At 42.8% G+C, this 23550-nt stretch overlaps 1 protein-coding gene and 1 pseudogene across 6 annotated transcripts in view; one reads left to right on the top strand and one right to left on the bottom strand.

Moving 5' to 3' along the window:
- The window catches only part of UBE4B (ubiquitination factor E4B), a 136881-nt gene that overhangs the window by 7947 nt on the left and 105384 nt on the right, over window positions 1-23550 (bottom strand). For all 6 annotated transcript variants that reach the window (XM_036925230.2, XM_036925229.2, XM_036925231.2 and 3 more), the window contains 7 exons: window positions 23378-23505; window positions 22451-22549; window positions 20994-21229; window positions 14413-14539; window positions 12650-12794; window positions 8211-8345; window positions 5709-5900 (listed from right to left, as the gene is read on the bottom strand). In XM_036925230.2, coding sequence (XP_036781125.1) covers window positions 5709-5900; window positions 8211-8345; window positions 12650-12794; window positions 14413-14539; window positions 20994-21229; window positions 22451-22549; window positions 23378-23505 — 1062 coding nt within the window. The remainder of the gene's footprint in view (window positions 1-5708; window positions 5901-8210; window positions 8346-12649; window positions 12795-14412; window positions 14540-20993; window positions 21230-22450; window positions 22550-23377; window positions 23506-23550) is intronic.
- Window positions 21248-22443, top strand: LOC118932121 (60S ribosomal protein L22-like; annotated as a pseudogene).

The following is a 23550-nucleotide window of genomic DNA, read 5'->3' as shown; positions in this document are numbered from 1 at the left end:
GGTTTATTCCTAGGTATTTTATTCTTTTTGATGCAAGTGTGAATGGAATTGTTTTCCTGATTTCTCTTTCTGCTAGTTTATCGTTAGTATATAGGAATTCAGCAGATTTCTGTGTATTAATTTTGTATCCTTCAACTTTGCTAAATTCAGATATTAGTTCTAGTAGTTTTGGAGTGGATTCTTTAGGGCTTTTTATGTACAATATCATGTCATCTGCAAACAGTGACAGTTTAACTTCTTCCTTACCAATCTGGGTGCCTTTTATTTCTTTGTGTTGTCTGATTGCCATGGCCAGGACCTCCAGTACTATGTTGAATAAAAGTAGGGAGAGTGGGCATCCTTGTCTTGTTCCTGATCTTAGAGGAAAAGTTTTCAGCTTCTCACTGTTATGTATGATGTTGGCTGTGGGTCTGTCATAGATGGATTTATGTGTGTATATTCTCTTTTTTTCTTAATAAGTCTGGCTAGGGGCTTATCTATTTTGTTTATTTTCACAAAGAACCAGCTCTTGGTTTCATTAATTTTTTTCTTTATAATGTTGAGGTACTTTTCCTCTCTACCCATTTTTTTCAGTTTTTATCATGAATGGATATTGAATTTTGTTGAATGCTTTTTCAGCATCTATGGAGATGATCATGTGGTGTTTGTCCTTTTTGTTGATGTGGTGGATACTGTTGATGGATTTTCAGATTTTGTACCAACCTTGCATCCCTGGGATGAATCCCACTTGATCATGGTATATAATCTTCTTGATGTATTTTTGAATTCAGTTTGCTAATATTTTGTTGAGTATTTTTGCATCTATGTTCAGCAGGGATATTGGTCTGTAGTTTTCTTCTTTTGTGGTGTCTTTGCCTGGTTTTGGTATTAGAGTAATGCTGGCTTCATAGAATGAGTTTGGAAGTATTCCCTCCTCTTCTATTTTTTGGAAAACTTTAAGGAGAACGGGTATTATGTCTTCTCTAAATGTCTGATAAAATTCAGCAGTGAGTCCATCTGGTCCTGGAGTTTTGTTCTTCGGTACTTTTTTGATGACCGATTCAATTTCATTGCTGGTAATTGGTCTGTTTAGATTTTCTGTTTCTTTTTGGGTCTGACTTGGAAGGTTGTATATTTCTAGAAAGTTGTCCATTTCTTCTAGGTTATCCAGTTAGTTAGCATATACTTTTTCATAGTATTCTCTAATAATTCTTTGTGTTTCCATGGTGTTTGTAGTGATTTTTGTTTTCTCATTTCTGATTCTGTTTATGTGTGTAGATTCTCTTTTTTTCTTAATAAGTCTGGTTAGGGGCTTATCTGTTTTGCTTGTTTTCTCAAAGAACCAGCTCTTGGTTTCATTAATTTTTTTCTGTTGTTTTATTATTCTCAATTTTATTTATTTCTTCTCTGATCTTTATTATGTCCCTCCTTCTGCTGACTTTGGGCCTCATTTGTTCTTCTTTTCCCAGTTTCAATAATTGTGAATTTTGACTATTCATTTGGGATTGTTCTTCCTTCTTTAAATAGGCATGGATTGCTATATACTTTCCTCTTAGAACTGCCTTCGCTGTGTTCCACAGTAGTTGGGACGTTGTACTGCTGTTTTCATTTGTCTCCATATATTGCTTGATCTCTGTTTTAATTTGGTCATTGATCCATTCATTATTTAGGAGCATGTTGTTAAGCCTCCATGTGTTTGTGAGCCTTTTTGTTTTCTTTGTACAATTTATTTCTAGTTTTATACCTTTGTGATCTGAAAAGTTGGTTGGTACAATTTCAATCTTTCTGAATTCACTGAGGCTCTTTTTGTGGCCCAGTATATGATCTATTCTTGAAAATGTTCCATGTGCACTTGAGAAGAATGTGTATCCTGCTGCTTTTGGGTGCAGTGTTCTATAGTTCTCTGTTAGGTCCATCTGTTCTAATTGTTTTCAGTGCTTCTGTCTCCTTACTTATTTTCTGTCTGGTTGTCTGTCCTTTGGAGTGAGTGGTGTGTTGAAGTCTCCTAAAATGAATGCATTGCATTCTATTTCCTCCTTTAATTCTGTTAGTATTTGTTTCACATATGTAGGTTCTCCTGTGTTGGCTACATAGATATTCATAATGATTATATCCTCTTGTTGGACTGAGCCTTTTATCATTATGTAATGTCCTTTGTCTCTTGTTACTTTCTTTGTTTTGAAGTCTATTTTGTCTGATACAAGTACTGCAACACCTGCTTTTTTCTTCCTATTGTTTGCATGAAATATCTTTTTCTATCCCTTCACTTTTAGGTATGTCTTTGGGTTTGAAGTGAGTCTCTTGTAGGCAGCATACAGATGGGTCTTGCTTTTTTATCCATTCTGTAAGTCTGTATACTTTGATTGGTGCATTCAGTCCATTTACATTTAGGGTGATTATCGATAGATACGTACTTATTCCCATTGCAGGCTTTAGATTCATCGTTACCAAAGGTTCAAGGGTAGCTTCTTTACTAACTAACTGTTTAACTTAACTCACTTATTGTGCTATTATAAACACAGTCTGATGATTCTTTCTCTCCCTTCTTTTTCTTCCTCCTCCATTCTTTATATGTTAGGAGTTTTATTCTGTACTCTTTGTGTTTCCCTTGACTGACTTTGTGGATAGCTGATTTTATTTTGTATTTAGTGGGTCTACTTCCTTTGCTGTAGTTTTATTTTCTCTGGTGATAGCTATTTAGCCTTAGGCATACTTCCATCTAGAGCAGTCCCTTTAAAATACACTGTAGAGATGGTTTGTGGGAGGTAAATTTCCTCAACTTTTGCTTATCTGGGAATTGTTTAATCCCTCCTTTGAATTTAAGTGATAGTCTTGCTGGATAGAGTATTGTTGGTTCGAGGCCCTTCTGTTTCATTGCATTGGATATATCATTCTATTCCTTTCTGGCCTGTAAGGTTTCTGCTGAGAAGTCTGATGATAGCCTGATGGCTTTCTCATTTCTGATTCTGTTTATGTGTGTAGATTCTCTTTTTTTTCTTATTAAGTCTGACTAGGGGCCACCTTTGTAGGTTATCTTTTTTCTCTCTCTGGCTGCTTTTAATACTCTGTCCTTGTCTTTGATCTTTGCCACTTCAATTATTACATGTCTTGGTGGTATCCTCCTTGGTCTCTTGTGTTGGGAGATCTGTGAACTTCCATGGCCTAAGAGACTATTTCCTTCCCCAGAATGGGGAAATTTTCAGCAATTATTTCTTCAAAGACACTTTCTATCCCTTTTTGTCTCTCTTCTTCTTCTGGCACCCCTATAATGCAAATATTGTTCCATTTGGATTGATCACAGTTCTCTTAATATTCTTTTATTCCTAGAGATCCTTTTTCTCTCTCTGCCTCAGCTTCTCTGTATTTCTATTCTCTGATTTCTATTCCATCAACAGTCTTTTCCACCTCATCCAGTCTGCACTTAAATCCTTCCATTGTTTGTTTCATTTCTGTTATCTCCCTCCTGAATTCATCCCTTAGCTCTTGGATATTTCTCTGTACCTCCATCAGCATGCTTATGACTTTTATTTTGAATTCTTTTTCAGGAAGATTGGTGATTTAAGTCTCACCAAGCCCTCTCTCTGGTGTTTGAGGGATTTTGGACTCAACAAGGTTCTTCTGCCTTTTCATGGTGATGGGAGTGGTCGCTGGAGAGTGGCACGTGTGTCAGATGGGTGAACAAAGTCCCCTTCCTGCTTTCCGGTCACCTTGCCCATCTGCTCTGTCTGTGCTGGTCAGCCGCACACAGGGAGCAGCCTCTGGGTTAATCCCCTAAGCTGCTGTGGGCAGGGTGGCCCTTGGGATGGCCCAGGGAAGTGGCGGGGGTCGCAGGCGAGCAGCATGTGTTCTTCCACGAGAACAAAGCCCCTTCGTTCCTCCCGGTCTCCACACCTCTCTCTGCTGTCTGTTCTGGTTGACCGCACTCTGGGAGCAGCCTCTGGGTCTGGGCTGGTTGGCTGCGCGCTGGGAGAAGCCCCTGTGTTAAGCTGTGTGGTTGCTGTAGGCAGGGCTGTTCTCCGGCTGGTCTGCAGCAATGGTGGGGACAGCCGATTTGCTTGCAGGTGCCAGTGTGGAGGAAGGAACAGCAGGCTGCTTATCACCATGAGAGGTCTTGGAGCTGCGTTGCCACCCAGAGGCATAGGGCGCCTGAAGTTCCTTAAAGTTCCCAGCCTGCTGTGCTGACTGTGCCAGGACGATTTTGTCCACCTGTTAAGCCCTTGTCCCTTTAAGACTTTTAAAGCGCCCGCTTTTCTTTTGTTCCAGGGCAGCCAGCTGTGGGAAGCTGTTCTCAGTCTTTGTCTTGGATTTTGCTTTTCCGCTCCTCTAATATCCAGAGCACCATGCAATGTGTGTCTGTGCTCCCTGGGCAGATTACTAGGGCTGGTTATTTAGCAGTCTTGTGCTTTCACTCCTTCCCCACTCTGATTCTTTTCCTCCTGCCAGTGAGCTGGGGTGGGGGGAGTGCTTGGGTCCCACCAGACCACGGCTTTGTATCTTACCCTTTTCCGTGAGATGCTGGGTTCTCGCAGATGTAGCCTGGCTGGTGTACCATATCTTCTGGTCACTCTTTTAGTAATAGCTGTATTTGCTGTATTTTCAAAATATATATGGTTTTGAGAGGAGATTTTCATCACCCTACTCACACCATCATCTTTTCCTCTCAGTAAGGTATTATTTTTAAAAAGTACCTACAATTCCTCTTTATTAATGTTGTTTCTTTGAATGAGATATGGGTAAAGAAACTTTTAGAGTGTTTACTGGTGGTTAACCTGAAATGTGAGTAGTATTTGAATGGACAGTGTGGACAAAGACAGACAGACAGAATGAGCATGCAGCTCTTGGGAATTTCAGGTGGAGAGCAAGGCAGGTGAGAATACAGGCTTTGGGCCAGGCTGCCTGGGAATGAATCCTGCCTCTGCCCCACACTGACTCTGTGGCCTGGAGACAGTTATTTAACCTCTCTGTGCCTTGGTTTCCTCATTTTAATATGAGGAATCTAACAGAAAGTCTATTAGGATTAAATGAAAATATGAAGAGTGGCTAAAACTTGGTATTCAGTTAATAAACACTAGCTATTATTATGTTGCAATGACATAGGACAGAAGAACACAGAGGGAGAGGAAGGCCTTTGTGAGATTACTGGGAAGTCCAAAAGTGAGGCTGGGCAGGGCTGGCTCGGACTAAATTGGTAGCTGTGGGAATAAGAAACACAAAATGGACACGATCACAGGGACACAAGGAATAAAGGAGAGGGAGGAATGGGAAGGCAGCTGAGGCTGAAACCTGAGTCCATAAAAATAACGGCAGCACCGAAGCAGGGGACAGGGCAACCAATCTGGATTCCCTGAGGGACTGGGCTCTTACACAGAGTGTAACGGACTTGGTGAGTAGGGACCTCAGCAAGGTGGATTAAGGACTCAAGTGGAGGGAGATCTGGGAGCCAAATCTGCTCTTTCACACCAAAATGCAAGAACCAATTCATCTCCATTTGTACCACACAAGTTCCCCTTGCACTGTGGTGATTATTTCCATCTACGTGCTAAAAACTTCCCAAACCACGGTTTGAAAAGTGTCACCTTTCCTGACTCCAAGTGGAGAAAATCCAGGGACAGACAGACGTGTACTTGCACATGTCTCCCAGTACATCCACAGAGAAGCAAACTCAGGCTGCCTATTAGTAGGCTGAACCCCCGCCTGCGTGCGAGCCGCCTGCTCCCCTGCACACTGACCTGGTCATCGGCAATGGCTTTAGCGAACCGCGCACAGTCCAGCTGCAAGTAAATATCTGTCAGTTGGTCCAACAGCTTCTTTGGTTCAAAGCCGTATTTCTCAGGGTTTTCAACTTTCAGGTCACGGCACTTTGGGCCACAGAGTTGCTGTAGATTAAAGTTCAGCATTGCAGCCAATCGGGGTCCAAGTTCCTAGGAAATCACAGAACAATAGGAGAATTCATGCTGTTGAGATAAGCGAGAAAGACCAAGCCTCCCATTTCAGTGGAGAACAGGCATTAGCTGGAGTGTTCTGCAAAGATCCCCTTTCAAGTGCTGTGTATCATAAGCTGAGGAAGGACATTACATTCAAATTTTCTTTACTCTCCATTTCTAATCCAATAATTCTAATTCTGAATAGAATGTTGCAGGCTGATGGAACACTTACAAATACCAATAAAAAAACCTTTTCTTTAAATTCATTCTTTTAATTATAAAAACAAGTATCATTCCAAATCCATTGAGAAACAGGTAAAAGGAAAAATTATTCATATTTCCAAAATAACAAGAGTTTTTGAGTATGCTCCTTCAGCCATCATTTTATGCATTACTTTTACTTTTCATAAATTTCAAAAGTCTCTCACAGTTCAGCCAGCATGCACCATTTTTATCAGATGCAGAGAGAATTATGAAAGAAATAGAGAAGATAAAATTTGTCTTAAATGGTTTTAAATCTAGCTAGTGAGATAAACTAAATGAAACAACTACAAAATAACTATAAAATAATATGTGATACCCCCACAAGAGGATAACACCTACTGTAGTTGAGTATATGCTGATTTGAACAAACATGAAATAGGAACATCTGGCTTGGAGAATATTAAAACACTGGCCATAAAAAAGGAGTCGTGAAAGCTTCTCTTTAAGCAACAAGGTTTTCATTACATTTAATGGTTGCATTTAGACAAATTCAACTTAAACTCGGCTTTTTGACAATCTGCTTTTGCACAAAGTACTCCTGTATTTAACTGTTAAGAAATTGTGAGATAAAGGACTGGTAAGAACAGGATAGAGTTGGTAAAAATTTTTTTATTTTTTTTGTGAAGTGGCAGAGTTTTAGTCTAGTTAGGAAAGTGAAAACACTCAGCAAAGGAACAGGAAATATCAAAGCACCGCCAAGGTGTTCAGATAGCTCAGATCAATGAGTGAGTAGGCCTTGAGAAGAATTCATTATAATTGATATGAAAATATTAGACTTTGCTTCAAATAATTCCCTTTAAAAATTGAAGAATTTAGAGCTAAAAATAGGCTTTAAAATAAGTCAGTGTCAAATAATTCATTACAGTTTCCTACCTTCCAACAATGGACGAGCACTCCCACTGGAGCCACGGAACATAAAACAGAACGTGGTTTGGATAGGGATTGGCAAGCTACAGGCTGCAGGCCAAATCCGGCCTGAGTTCGTTTTCAGTTTTCTTGGTGGCTGCTTTTGCACTGCAACAGTGAAGTTGCAACAGAGACCATGTGGCCCACAGTCCCAAAGCTAAATAGCCTCTGGCCTTTACAGAGTTTAAATTCTACCTGCAAAGTGTAAGGAAAATCAGCCTCTATACTGTCTTGTTTAAATTAGTTGTGGTTTCTTATGTTTTCAGTAGTGAGCTCTATTTTTTTTCATGTCTCACTGCTCTTACACTCAAAGCTGTTTATGAAGACACATGAAATAGAAGGGGGAGAGGAAAAGACTCACCTCGAGCTCACAGGCCAGGGTGTGGCAATAATGTTAGAGCTAAGAATGAATGTGGAAATTGGAGGAAATATGTAATAAAACTCATTCCACTGTAAACTCATCTCTATCAAGGACGAGTATGAATTAAGTATGAAATCTCACGCCCCCTTCCTGCCTTCCTCACTCCCCTTGTTCTGGTCACACTGTGAAGCCTCTCAACTGTGTGGCGGTGGGTGTGGGGTTGAAGTAAAGTAGAGATTTCCAGTTAGGTTGCTCAGTTTTAATCTCAGAAACAGGACCCAGGTCTTATTAATAATGTCAAGGCCAAGCATCTTGGCCACCTTTGATCTAACATAAACCCTAATTATGGCTCTCATTAACCTTTGGTTTCCTGGTGACAACAAAGCCACACCCAAGAGAACCAAAGGTCTTACACATTATCAATCATTTCTACTTAATATACATAATTTCGAATTAATGCTACCTTATACGTTTCCTATAAATAAAATACAGGCAGCAGCAGTGATAAAAGTATGTCATAGCTTCAGCATTAATAATCCAGTGTTCTGTCAATCAAGTCATCTTTGACATGACCTTTTGGAGACTTCAGTCTATGAACAGAAAGCTGGGCATATCAATCAGCATAACTGGGAACAAAATCAGTAATAGAATTTCACTTATCAGTGACTGTGACACTGAAACGCCCAGGATTTCAAGAACCACATTTAGTTATAAGTGAGAATCTGAATGTGGAATCCAACACACTGTAAAACCAATACCCCAAAGTTTCTACTCACTGGTCTGAGGAACGGCTTCTGGACCTGCTTCGTGAGTATATGGAACATGTCCACGGTTTCTGTGGCCAGGGCCAGGTAAGAGCGAGAAACGCGCTCGTCCTGTGCAAGCTGAGACTGACGGGCCTGCTGCTGGTCCTGGGAAAAGGGTGAAAGTCAAGCAAATCTCAGTACTGGTCATCAGCTCACCAAAACGTCAAGTGTAAAGGGAAAACAGTCAGCACCAACTGCAAACGCGCACAGTAAAGCCAACATGCTTAGGCAATGATGTAACAGCCCATTGCCCAGAATTGTCCAGACTACTCGAGTTTACACATTTCAGCATCACGACTCTTTAGTAGGACTTTGAGTAAGGTGACCCTGGCACATTACTTAACTTACAAGAGACTCACTTTCCTTAATATGATAAAGGAAGTCACCATCAACTTCTACACAGGATGAAGTAAGTGAATCTTACATGGAGCCTGAACATGTTGTTGCTAATAAAGAACAGTTAATTTCCCTTAATGACAACTTTTACTTAATCATCATTACTTTAAAAATAGGCAATGTGTTATGCTATGATACTGAGGCTTAAAGGTTGCCCCTCCACCAAACGCCTGTAGACTGCTGAGCTTTTGAGTTTTGTCTTTCTACACTATTAGGCTGTCACCCCTTGCAACTGTCAGTGTGTTTGTCTCTGGCACCATCCTCTTCCTTCAATTCTGCTATAGGCTGGGAAACAAGATAATAAGGTGCATTTGGCTCATGGGTAAAATAAGGTGAGGCACTGAAGGCTCTGACGTGGATAAAGTTCAGAAACATCAGCAAGGACTTAAATTCTTACATCTGCTCACAGGGGCTTTACTTTATGTTGGGGGAGGGGCAACAGCTAGAATAGCTGAAGTCCCCACAGGCGTGCCCCACGCGCGTGCCCTCTGAGGCACTGCCTGCTGGAGACCCTGCAGGGTCACTGAGTGGCCCGCCCACTGCCCGCTGGTCTAGAACGAGCCTGTCGAACAAAACGCTGAACCAGGGAAGATGTGAAGAACAGCAAGATGAGAACTACCTCGTGTGAGTCTGGGTGCCACAGTCATTCATCAGTATATGTTATCCAGCCCCATCTACAAGCCAGGCCCTCCTTTAGGCCCTAGAGATGGAGCACAGAACATGACCAGTAAGACTCTGTACCGCCATGGAACTTGGACTCCAGTAAGGGAAACGGGCAATAAACAAACACCCAAACATACAGAATAAGCCTGGCGGCGATGAGGGTGAAAGGAGACAGAGAGTGACTCTGGGGCCAGGAGAGGCTATTCTGGAAAGGGTGGTCAGGGAAGGCCTCTCTGAGGAGGTGACATTTAAGTGGATATCTGAAGGGAAGAGCACTCCAGATAGAGGGAACAGCCAGCACCAAGGCCCTCACTTGTCAAGGGAAGAGCGAGGTGGCCCATGTGGTTGGGTAGAGTGAGTGAAGGGGAACCCAGGGGGCCTGGATACTGCAGTGCCCTCCGGGCCACACTCTAACTCGGGATTTGACTCCGAGTGAGAAGGGAGCCTGGAGGGTTCTGGCCCGAGTGGTGACAATAAGCACCTGAGATTTTCACAGCATCCCTCTGGTACAGCCACGGGCCAGGTCAGAGGCTGAGAGACCAAGTAGGGGCTGCTACAATGATCCAGCAAGAGACAGCAGTGGTCTGGAGGTGGGGGAAGAGGTCAGATACGGATATGTTTTAAGACAGAGCCTGGAGGCGTTTGCTGAGAGAAGGGAACCGAGGAAGACCCTGGAGTGTGGCGTCAGAGCAGTCAGGAGAACGTAGTCGTCACGTACCGCCCCTGGGCAGGCTGAGAGATGAGATCTGGAGGACAACGTCAAGGGTTCAGTTTCAGACAAGTTATATTTGAGATACCGAGTAGGCAACCTGGCAGAGAGGCGAGGCAACAGCTAGCTACCCAGGTCTGGAGTCAGGAGGGATTTCAGCTGGGGAGACACATTCTGGAGTCTCCAGAATATACACAAGTTATACAAGTCCTGGAATAGATGAGATCACCTAGCAGTGATTTTCAACTGGGGACATCAGAGTACATCACTGGAATTAAAGGGGTGTGAGCAAGAGGTTAAATGACCTGCAATGAAATGTACAGGCTAGTTTCACATTAGAATTCTTGTTATATCAAAATTCTACCATGTTCAAAATTCTAGCTCGCACCCTGAGAAACATCACCCTAGGGAGAAAGTACCAAAAGGGCAGAGAAGCCTGAGGGTGGAGCCCCCCTGTGCGGAGGGCGGGGAGATGAGGAGCAGCAGGCACGGAGGAAGGAAGCAGGAAGTGACTTCCAAGTCAGAAAGGACTTCTGAAATAGCTCTTGTTCAAGATTATTTATTCCATTTTGTCATCCATTAACAGGAAAATCAAAAGAATCTGTTCAGTTGTCTCATAAACAAATGCTGTTAAGCCCTGTGAACGAGACAGTATGCCACAGGTTCATATCTCAACACCTACAGTACAAGCTGGTTCAAAGTGAGCATCATGAATGACACAGACGGGGTGCTCAGAAGTGTGAAGAAAGGGGAGACCCTGTGACAACAGTGATTGAGGACTGACCAGGAGGGAGTATTTACTAAAGAATGGGTGGGATTTTAATACATAAAAATGTAGAGCATTTTACAGCAGGAGACTCGCAGAATCCAAGAATGGACTAACAGTTACCAAAGGGAAAGGGACTGGGGAGGGTGGGTGGGAAGGGAGGGATAAGGGGCATTACGATTAGCACACATAATGTAGGGGGTCAAGGGCACAGGGAGGGCTGTACAACACAGAGAAGGCAAGTAGTGACTCTATAGCATCTTAGTAAGCTGATGGACAGTGACTATAATGGGGTATGTGGGGGGGACTTGATGATGGAGGGAGTCTATCTACCATAATGTTGCTTATGTAATTGTAGATTAATGATACCAATAAAAAAAATGTAAAGCATTTTAGACAGAAAGAGTGTCTTGAGGCAAATAAAATAATAGGAACTACTTGTCCTGAGCACCTTCTCTGGGCCAATCCTGAGCTATGAACTTGGCATCCAGCATCTCTCCTCATAGCTTTCTGGCAAGGCAGGAATTATCCCTAATTTATGGAGGAGGAAACAGAGATTAAGAACCTTTAATGTGTGGCAGAGGCAGTTCTCCAACCCAGGTGCCTGGACCCCACAGCTGGGGCTCTTCCAGCTAGGCCCCAGCTTCCTCGGCATGTTCTGCAAAGGCCTGGGGAATGATGCGGTGGAGCCAACTGACAGCGGGAGCTAAGCTTGGAAGGATCTCTTGGGGTGACCTGGGGAGGCGTGGAGCATCAGGCCCGGGGGGCTGACTTTGCCCGGTGGGAGAGAGGGAGCTGCAGGAGGCAGGTTTGGAGGCCCAGGAGCAAACCAGTTTAAGTTGTTTAGAAATGAATAGTGGGAAGGCTGGACTCCTGTGGGTGCCAGGACAATGCCAAGGAAAAAGACCACTGCACTATCTCTGGAATACAATGAGAGGGCTTCAAGGAGTGGGTGGTGGATACAGAAGTCCAGCATTCATGGGCCCCAAGAAAAGCCCCCAGAAGGTCTAAGCTTGGAGTTACAGCACGTTGGCTGTAACAACTGTAAAATTCTCATCAAAGCTGTAGGAATACTTGAAATGAAGACCTGACTGTGCTTTAATAGCTGATGTTTAAGATACTTTTTGATCCCACAGTATTAGAATCTCAACAGTATTTTCATTTCAAGGAGGGTCTGCAAGTAAAGAAGAAGGTCCTTCCCACTTCTGCCTGAGAACTCCTTTTGGAAAGCAGTTCTGATTGTGAGCCCAACGCCACCAGGAACAGAACGAACCAAGATATGAAGTCACCAGGACTGGTCAGAGGACTATGTAAATGGCTGCAATGAAATGTCAGGATAGGGCAGTATGCTGTCAGGGGCACAGCATGACTTCCTCATGGAACCCAGCAAAAGAAGCCTCTTTTCCTTTAATAACTGAACGGAAAAGCCATAATCAGTTGAAAGGGAAAACATCCACCAGAATACTGAGTGTCCACACAGTTGTCTAAAGCAGATCATGTGAGCAAAAAGCCAAATTCTTCTCTAGCAGACAGAATACTAGAGATTTATTTCCTACTTTCATAAATCAACATGTTCAGACAATACAAGCTCTTCTCCAAAAAGGTCCTTTAAAATTTATAAGGCAAGGAAGTTTTCAGGACATATTTTGAAAGACTTCTCAACTCATTACTTAGGTTTAGATAGTGTTTAAGTCTTCCCCTACCCCTGGCCTGGGATCTAACTTCATGGAAGCCCACAGGTGGGGGTAACGAGCTGGGCCAGGCCAGTCACGTCTAAGTCACCAGGCTGCACATGCAGGCATGGAAGCAGGGCCCCGCCCAGACCCGAAGGCAGCATCCCTGCAAAACTGCCCCGTGCCTGCACGAGGGTCTCACCCGGGGCAGCTGGTCCCACTGTGCTTTGTTCTTCATCTCTTCTTGCACTTCATGGATCCGCTTCAGAGACTCCAGGCTCTCGTCAAGCAAAAACGTCGTGTCATTTATCAGCATGTTTATATAGCGAACAAACTGCTTCCCAGAACTGAAAAGGCAATCACATTGCATGCGGTCATACATCTCCCTGACGCAAACCGCTGCAGCAGATCCCAAAGAAAATGGGCCTCCACCTGAAGGGTCAACTATCTCGCCCTACAAGACCGCCCACCTTGGCACACAACTCAAAGACCTCATAGGTCAAGGGCTACTGAGTCTCTCCGCAGATTGTGTTATTCCTTTTAATTAACTGTGATAAGCTCATTCGCACTTGAGACCCAATCGCTAATATTCCAGAATTTTGTGAGCAGATTCCCCGGGCAGCTTAAATTTGGCAACAGTAGAAGTATTAACACCCTGAGAAAACAGCAAATACTTGACATTTTTTTCCCCTACAGAGCAGGTTTACCAGCATGACCCTGGCTCATTCCCTCAAAGATTTTAAGTGAGAAAACTCTCTTCCAGAAGAAAAGAAATATGCCCAAATTCATCAAGATACAAAGAAAGCACAAAAAGAGACAACTACTGATACTTATTCCTTATTATAAAGAAAGACATATTGAAGAAAAATTGGAAGCTGTAATATTGATAAAATAGGGTATTAACTTACTTTCTACAACTTGCAGCTTTCCACCTATCAGACCATCCTGCATGTCATGTTATAACCCAGGTGGCATGGCCCACCCGTCTGACTCTGGAGCTACACTTCAAGACCTAGAGCTGTGTCATCAGGGGGCACAAGCCCAGAGCAACTCCAGTGGACAAGGGCCGCAGGCCTGGATTTCAGGAACGTGGAAAATTCAGGGTGAACACTCTCCAGTCAGCACCGTGCTGACCAAGCCGTGGGGCCAGTCTGGTCACCCAGCTTGTGTGAGGCCCTTGTTGGAACATAATTCTGACTCAGGGAAAAAAAGAATTTAGCTTAGAGTTTACTTACAGAAAGCTATCTAGTAAGTGGTTACTAGTAATATGTATATTACTGACTAGTAACTCAGTTAACACGTGATGGCTAGACTTTTGATCAAAGATCTAACATGGGCTGCAAAAGACCCAGGTAGGTGGGATAAAATTTTTTCTGCAGACTGATTTAGGGGCTCAAGATTTTCACCTACCATTCTTTCCTAAGCACTCTTCTTTTTAACTTAATTGTGACGGAATTACTGATGTCCAGGTTTAAGTAGTCACTGAAATGTCAGGTAGGTAACAAAAAGTCCTTGATGAAGGTCTATGGCCTTACTACAAAGAATGACACCTCAAAGGACTGCCTTAACTTAAATGCTTCTAAAGTCCTAACACGTCTAACTCTAAAGATTGATATCATATTTCAGAATGCTATTAGATCTCATTTCAGTCATCCTGACAACTTCATTTAACACTGTAATCATAGGAACACCAAAACACACTAGCCATATCATCTCAGGATATTTACAGCTTCTTTTTGTATACCATCCCAAAAGAATCTTGACAAATCTAAAGTTCAGCAGTATCGTGCAAGCAGACATTGGGATAATAACCCTGCTCACATTAAGCAGCACCATTTGGAAACTTACAAGAAGAGGTGGGGACCAAGCAAACAGTCAACAAGAACCCAGCTGCGATAGCTTTTAAGCTGCCACCCTACTGGTGGTTTGCAACAGAGCAAACTGACACGAGGGCCCAATACTCACTTGAACTCCTCCATAAAAGTGCCATGGTGAGCTATGTTTTGCCAAAGGCTTTTAAAAATGGTGCTAATGTGATAGCGAATGGTGAACTTGTCATAGAACTCACTGGTGGCTCCGGTATGCTCGACATCTAATGGAAAGAGACAAAGAGACTGAGGATACGCACTTCCCCACCTTCCACAGAGCAGTTATTGCTGCAACAATGTGACTGAATGAACACAAATCTGCCAACTCAGAGATGTGCAGAAATTTCCCTACATCTTGCATGTAAGTCAGGAAAGAAATTATGAGGTGGTTTTGAAGATAACAGTTTTACAATGGAGGTCTGGCAATGACACAATACCAAAACGAACTGGCTGGAAAAGTACTTGGCATCATTGGGCAGCATCAACTCACCAATGACCAGAAGCTGTTTATCATACCTCCCCCAATTTTGCTATTAATTTATAGAAAATCCACATCACTTTAAATGAACATCCCTAAGCAGAAAAAAAAATTGGGTTAAATTTTATTAAGGGCCATGTACTTATTAAATATATTATTTTAAATACCTTAGTATAATTGACATTTTTAAAAATTTACAAAGGCAGAGAAAAGCATGGTGAATCCCTATGGACTCACCACTCATTTACCATTACTAGCAATGTACCTACTAAAATGGAACAAGGATCAAATTTAGGTATCCAAGAGGCAAGTAGCTGCATGAGAAATCCCTGAATTTGTGACAAATTTTACAAAGAGTTCTGTCAAGTACAGACTATAAGATTCAAGAACAAGTTAAAAAGGTCACCTAAAATAAGATACAATTTTTCACCTCTCAACTTGGCAGATATTACAAAGGAGACAAAGCTGAGTGGAGGTGAGGGTTTGGGGAAACAGGCCCACTGGAAATGCTGGAGGGAAAGAGTGGTGCAAACTCTATAATAAGACAATTCGACAAAATATATCACAAGCCGTCCATATGCCCATCGCTCGGACCCACCGATTCTATTCAAGAAAACGTGTTCAAAGACTGGTCTCCAGGGATACTCAATAAGATAATACTCGTATTACATAAAAAATATCAATAATGAAATACTCACAGAGAACATGAAAGAATATTTGTAATACATTAAGTGAAAACCACAGGGTCACAAACAAAATATACATTTTAGGCCCACTCATATTTAAAAATATATATATTTGTATGTACACACAAATATAGAGCACGGGTGCTCCTGTCTCCCCACTGCTCCTCCTGCAGTGGCCAGGGCCCAGCCAAGAGGACCCTGCACGGGGGTCCTCACAGCCAAGCCCCCAGCGTGCATGCATCACGGCCACGGTAAGACCTGCAGATTGAGGTCCTGACTCCTGAGCAGCCCTGACTCCCACACGTGGATCAGAGGTTGAGAGAGGAACGAGCTCAGAGACTGGCCTCTCAACTCGGCAAATATTACACGGGAGACAAAGCTGAGTGGAGGTGAGGGTTTGGGGAAACACAAATGTATATAAAAAAATATAAACTGACAGGAAAGATACAGCACAAAATGTTAACAGAGATTCTCTGAGTGCAGAAATTATCAATGATTTTTATTTCCTTCTTGGTATTTTCTGTATTTCCTGACAAACACATTTTGTGACTAAAAAAGAAAACTGTTACTTAAAAATGAAAGGAGTTACTCCGTTGAAATTAAAAGTGGCAATAATATGTTTTGATTTGTTCAAGAAAATATGAGTATTGCATCCCTTCTAGGTTAAAAGAATTTAAGAGCTGGTCCATTATTCCTCATGGCCACGCTTTCCTTGATACAGATATTGTGGAATGAAGGCATTATAGATCCAAATACTCTGGAATGTGAGCAACAATGGCGGCAGTATAGGTGTTTTCAATCTAAAGTTAGAAATCTTAAGAATGGCTGTGAGAAAGCTGACTGAACATGGAACTTTGTGGACAGCGCACAGGGAAGAAACAGTGTGAAGGATTCTCAAAAACTAACAAATTGAACGACCACGTGATCCAGCAGTTCCACCTCTGGGTATTTATCCGAAGGAAGTGGAAACTTTAAAAGACACCCGCACCCCCTTGTTCACTGCAGCATTGTTTACAATAGCCAAGCCATGGGAACAACCCAGGTGTCCGTCAGTGGGTAAATCAATAAATGTGATATATACACAAACAAAATGGAATATTATTCAGCCTTGAGAAAGTTGCAGATCCTGCCATTTGTGACCATTTGTGACAACATGGATGGTCCTTGAGGGCCTTATGCTAACTGAAATAACTCAGACAATGAAAGAGAAATTTGTATATGATCTCACTTATATGTGAAATAAAAGAACAAAATTAAATTCATAAAAAAAAAGGAGTAAAAGGACACCTATCATACAATGATCTGAAAGCACTTATGCATATTCATTAGGTCAGCTGTTAAGATGAACTAAGTGTCATCTTAATAACAATATAAAAGTGTGAACTAAAGTGTGGAGAGCTGATGGAAGCAGAGTTTCCAAGAGAAAAATTGTGGGGGCAGACACAGAGCCTCTTATATCCTCTAAATTGTCCATAATACCTGTACTAGAGCCTTAACACAGTGAAGCCTACATGACTGTTACTCAGCAATAAACATCTCTCCCAGCATTTAAAAATATTCATTCCTCATGTTCCCTCAAGATGGCATCAGCCCAAGTTCTAATTCCCAAGGGCTAGTTTGAAGAGGCTTGAAACAAACCAGCCCCCTGCTGACCTCACCTCCCCAACTGCTCAATGCATGCACACTTTGCAGGCCTCTTTGCTTGATTCATGAAGCTGCCTGGGCCTCAGGACATTTACACGTGCTGTCCCTGCTGCCTGCCATGCTGTGGCTGAGGTCTTCTTATGATTCAGTTTTGTGTCATTTTCAACGTTACTCCAAAGTCCTCTCTTCATATACCTTCCTTGACTATATTTAGAGCAGCACCCTGGCCTCCTCACACAGTCACTATTTGAAAGTATCTTACTCATTGGTTGGCTGTCAGTCTTGCAGCCAGGATGCCCAGCTCACAATGGTAGTGACATCTTCACCTCGCCTTTACCGCCAGGCGTGAGGTATCAGCACCAGTGCGGACACACAGTGGGAGTTCCACAGACTTGGTCAGTCAGTGATTTAATCTACTTGGGCTAATGCTGGCTTTGCTGATTCCTATCAGCGTGAGGCAGAGAACAGTCTTGAAGTCAGTCTTGGGTATCAGCATTCTTCCAAGTTTTGAGTAGCCAAGCTTTGAGAATTGGTCTTTAAGGAACTGACTGCTCTGACACAAATAAAATACTCTCATTTTGAAACTTAATTTTATGTTTACAATAAAATTTGATCCTAAGCATGTTCTAAGATAAAATACTGTCTCTGGGGTATAAGAGAGGAGCTTGTTCTACTCCCAACCTCTAATCCATGTGTGGGAGTCAGAGCTGCTCAGGAGTCAGGACCTCAATCTGCAGGTCTGATCGTGGTGGTGACACTCGCTGGGGGCTTGGCTGTGAGGACCCCCGTGCAGGATACTCTAGGCTGGGCCCTGGCCACTGCAGGAGGAGCAGCAGGGAGACAGGAGCACCCGTGCTAAAGCCCGACGGCCAAGGCTGCTGCTGCTCACTGGCTGTTGACCTTGAGTGAGCTGCTTGACCCTTCTAAGGTTCAGGTCCTCATTTGTAATATGGAGATATATATAGCATCTATCTTGAGGACTGCTGTGCAGCTAAGTGAAATAGTAAGGATTCAGTAAGTGGTGCTATCATTAGCAGAGGGCTCACCTATCCATGACTCCAGAGGTGGTCCAGGGTCCAAGGGCATGCTGCTTGGTGGCAAAGGGGAGAGAGGGAACACCCACCCACCAGGTCCTGGGGCCCTGCCAGTGCAGCTCCGGCAGGCCCAGCACTGGTCTCACAAGCAGGAGGCCCAGCCCCCAGCACACAGGTACACACACCTCCATGCTTCATCCCAAAGCCACAGTGACATGCCCAGGGCACTTCTGAGTACAAAATACATCTAACTAAGCATTTTTTGTTTCTAATAAGACACATTTACTCAGAAGAGTTAAAAGTTCAGGTAATTAAAAAAAGAAAGTAAATGGCTTACAATTCTACCATCCCAAAGTAACTAACTATATATTCCTCCATACTTTTTTCTATCATATATGTGCGTACCAAACTGTGGTCACACTGCACATACTGCTTCATTATTTTGCACTCTTTACTTTTTATTATAAAACCACTTAAATAACATTAATTTTTCTTGGCTCATACAGATCCATTGTATGGATAAACTGTAATTTACTTCATTTATCCACAATAGGCAGAAATTTAGATTGTTTTTAACATTTTCACTACACTGCTTTACAAATGCTGCTCTGGTGAACATTATTAAAAACATTTACATACACTTACAATTATCCCCACAGACCAGATCGCTGGAAATTAAGTCTTTTCACCAGAGGGTGTGCTGGTTATTCAGCTTCCTTGTCTCAGCTCCAAATGTTCCCTTTTTACGTGGCTTTGGTTCGCTGGGGCTGACCTGCAACGTCTCCCCTCCCTTTGCCGGCTGGCCCCCGGTTAGGTTCGCCAGCAGGGGGCGCTGCAGGAGAGCTGGCTATCTGAAGCGGGGAGAAGGGACCTGGTCCCCGGGGCAGGCTCACTGTCCCTGTCAGCAAGGCTCTCTATCCCAGCAGCGGCGGCTGGCTCCAGTCCCCACGGCTGTCCCTCAGTCGACGAAGGGGCCAACCCGACGCCCTCAGATACCATCGCCAGCTGACCAGCGTCCTTCCTCAGCGGCTTGGGTCCTTATTGTCTGGGCTCCCATTCAAGCTGCTGATTCTAACGCCGCCTCTTCCCTGGGTTCCCCGGCCCCCGGGGCAGACAACGGCTGCTTCCTACACCTATAATCTGTTACCCCAATGTTCCTCACTGGCCTTTTTGGTTTCTAATACCTAGTTGACCAGTTCCTTTTATTAAATTCTATTAAAATGACTGGTCTATTTCTGTTTTCCTTACTAGACTTTGACTCATAAAAAGGATACATATATTTTAAAGGCATTTGGTGTGAACTGCCAAATTGCCTTCCAGAAAGACTCTCCCAACTTACACTCTGAGAGTTCATAGCACCAACTCTGCACACTAGCTACAGGAGAGATGAAGCAGGTCTTTGCAGTCAAGTTTATTTTTCTACAACCATGTTAACATTAGGTATTCTCTTCTTCAAACATAAATTTTACAGGTGAAAAGAGGTACCTCATTGTTATTTTAAGAAATGCAGAATTATGTTCAATGTTCAATCCAACCAAGCCTGATATGTGCAAGGCACCATACAAAGTCCTGTTCTGTGCACAAGCGACATACCATGTGTACCTGAATGACCCTCCCTACCAGGGCTGACAGATAAAGATGGGGACTGGGAGTCCCCAGAAGGGGCTTTTCTCCCCAGGAGTGTTCTCTGCTGCTGCCAAAGTGAGGGCATTAACAAAACTTCAAAGGGCCTGTGGACTTGCTTTAGGTCTGAGGCTACAGGTAGGCTGGGATGGAGAGAAACTCTTATGAGATGTCATAGAACAACAGCGACAAAGGGGAAGGAGGCAGACAGATTCTTGGAACCCTGAGAAATGGAGAAGAGATGACAGCACCAGCCCCAGATGAGCAGCTGACGGAGCAGGGGTGGCTGTTACTGAACAGGGAACCCTCAAACTGCTCTTGCTGCTCTCAGCAGCCAGGGGTGGTACTCTGGCGACTGGTGTGTCTTCCAAGAGCATGCCGAGTACAATTCTACTGAATGCTGAAGACACTTACTGGGTGCCCAGAATGTGCCAGGCTCAAGAGAAGATCAGACGACAGATAAGACACTCCCTTCCCCAGGAAATGTACAAACGGGATGGAAAATGTGCCATCAGAACAATCCTATGCCTTTGCTGCAGACAGGTGAACAGCTCCCAAGGTCATCAGCTTTATGAAAACATATTTGCAGTTTAAAAGCCAAATTAAAAATGAAAATGTGGGGTATGACTCATCTAGACGAGGAGGATCTCTTTGCAGAATGTCTGCTGTGTCCTCAGTCTAGTTCATCAGTGTAACCAGCACCAAGAACAAACAGTACCTGGCAAAGAGCAGGCTCTCAATAAATACGTGGAGAACTAGTGAATGAGTGACAACTCCCAGAGATCCTGATTCCAGTGGTTTGAGTGGGTCCAAGAATAAGCATTGTTAACAAGCTCCCTGTTTTACCCACCCTTTGGAAACTCTGGATTATATTATAGGACAGTGTTATAAAACTAGTGCTGCAAGTTCAAAGCTAACGTGAACCAGGTGATTTCAGATGAAAACCCCAACTTGTGCTGTTGATACCAATCAGATCTCAGTGTTAACCATCGCACTTTCAATGGCTCCTGCTGAATTATCAGGGACTAGTATGCAGGATGGGCAATGTGCTGTTTCCAATACTCTGCAAGAATTAACAAGAACATATGCTCTGCTGGCAGGGGGTTAACAGATTATACTTTATGTGGATGTCAGGATAGTAGGTAACAGGTTTGGAGAAAGGCCATCCACTGGCTTTAGATGACCCTGCACACCTGTATACCTAGGAACTTACCTGTATAAAACTTCATCAGGGAAGGGACCAACAATTTGGTGGAGAGAGGATGGTTCTCAATCATTTCAAAAAACTTCTGGGTTCGTGGCTGAACAGCAGGGTTGGTCATGAACATGACTTCTACCAGCTTGGCCACCAGGTAGGGATTTCGGATGTAGTTCTGGTTACACAACATCACAACGAGGAACATCACAATATCCTGAGTACAGGGCTCATAGAGCACCTGAGGAGAGTACCTGCAGAGAGGGGGGAAGTGCAAAAAAAAGCTCTGAGACACTCGACGTGGGTGGTGCTGCGGTCAGCACGCGGGGAGAGAGGCAAAGAGGCCCGGGAGCCCAGTCACAACTCCCTTTAACTTGCTGAGTTTAATTCACATTATAACTAGAGAGATTTAAAATCCATCAGGTCTATTGGTCAAAGCACCTTATGTTGACTATGTTTGAGAAAATAAACCTATTGTGATTAAAAATAAGGAGAATTTCATTTAATAGCTTCACTACCAAAAGGACTTTGAAGAACTTTTAGATTATTATTTAAAACATCTCAAACATCATTTATAAAGGCAAACCATTTCTCTATAAGCATTCTCCAATTTTACAACTGAGAAACATTTTGGTATAAAATAGGGATGTGGCTTTTTTCTGCCTCCACTGCTTCCATGGCGCCTGTGAAAAAGCTTGTGGTGAAAGGGGCGAGAAAATGAAGCGGATTCTGAAGTTCACTCTTGACGGCACTCAGCCTGCAGAAGACGGAACCACGGACACTGCCAATCTTGAGCAGTTTCTTCAGGAGAGAATCAAACTGAACTGAAAAGGCTGGGCATCTCGGAGGAGGGGTTGTCACCATGGAAAGAAACAAGAGCAAGATTACTGTCACTTCTGAGGTGGCTTTTTCCAAAAGGTATTTGAAGTATCTCACCAAAAAATACCTGAATCATCATCTACGTGACAAGTTGCGCGTAGTTGCTAACAGCAAAGGAAGTCATGAATTATGCTACTTCCGGATTAATCAAGATGAAGAGGAGGAGGAAGGTGAGGATTAAAACTTAAATTTATCTGAATATTTTGTATGAGTTCTTGAATAAAACTTGGGAACAAAAAAAAAAAAGAGAGAGAGACGTGGGTATTTCTGTTTTTTGAATGTTCACTCAGATATTTATAAATGGTGTGATCCTTCTGTTTTTCAGAAACAGATGCTCAATTATTAGAAATTCAACTCAAAGTTCAAAGAATACATTACCATAAACATTGTTGACCCTGCTTCTGTCTTTGAGATATTATTAGAATTAGCTTGTTGCCCCAGGTGGATTTATTTTCCCTGTTTCCAGGCAGCATTCAGTTAAATCATTTACATAAAATTTTACACAAAAATGGAGGTTTGTGATACAGTTCATAGTATAATGTACATATTACATATAGAAACATATTAGAATCATGTAATATGTTAAAGGCACTTACTGTACAATAAAAAATAAAAATTCAGCAACATCTTCTACATAAAACTCAGGCAATGCTGCAAATACCTTGGGGACATCTGGATTTAAAGGCAGTGTCACACTGTCAAAGAGAAAAAGAGCACAAGTTAACAAAATGACCTCATGGCTCCTCGAACTACAAGGGATATCACACGACCGTTAGAAGTGTTTTGTTTGGGGGAAACTCCCTTCTCTGATATAACTACAGAAAAAGTACACAGGCAAAGACCACAACCAGAAATGAACTGGGAATAATGGAGACAGTGGACATGCTAGAGTGTGTGTGAATGTTTCTTCTTTTCTTGATTTCCTGTTAAGGCTAATGCAGTAAACAAAATGGGGAGGAAGTAAAAAAGGTCACATTGGGTCACTGTTGAGACAACAGAGCAACATATGTACTCTAAGTAATATTTCCCGTAACTGAGGAGAGCTTGGGCCAACCTCACCAATACTGGTGATCCAGAGACTTCATAATAACAGTAAAATAATAGTAATAAATAAAATTAAAATGTCTGTCCAGCTGATGATAAAGAGGTCAACAATATTCTGGGCTCATTCTCTGAACTGGGTATTTTCCTGGACCCAGGGCTTAGGAGGGCCTGGTATCCTGTTATCTCCAGCTTTTTGCATCCAATTTGTAGACTTCCTTTTCTATCAGTCAAAGATTTGATAGTCAATTTTTAAAAAGCACTATGCCAAAATTAAAGTAACAGGTGCTGATATTCCCTTATTTCTAAAACTAGCTACAGGGAAATTATTTATTAATATGACTTATTTCCTATCTATACAAGACATTGAGGAATGAATGAATGCTTGATAAACACTTGGCTTTTAGCTATTGACTCTGAAGAATAAATACAGGCCAGCGCCGTGGAGGAGAGCCCAGGTGATGCGGAAGGCACACCCTTACTCGGGATAGGCAGGGTCCAGGATACGGAGCAGCAGCTGGATGAGGAGGCCATAAAAATTCAGACACCTTCTCAGGAAGCTCTCGTCAAGCAGACCAGCGTCAGCACAGGCCTTGCATCGTACCAGTTTCTGTGGAAGAAGATATGCCCACCTTAGATTAGTCAGTAGCTGAGT

The sequence above is a fragment of the Manis pentadactyla genome, chromosome 4 (assembly GCF_030020395.1).
Source record: "Manis pentadactyla isolate mManPen7 chromosome 4, mManPen7.hap1, whole genome shotgun sequence".
Taxonomy (NCBI): domain Eukaryota; kingdom Metazoa; phylum Chordata; class Mammalia; order Pholidota; family Manidae; genus Manis; species Manis pentadactyla.
The sequence above is the reverse complement of the archived record's forward strand: the minus strand, read 5'-3'. Positions and strand labels throughout refer to the sequence as shown.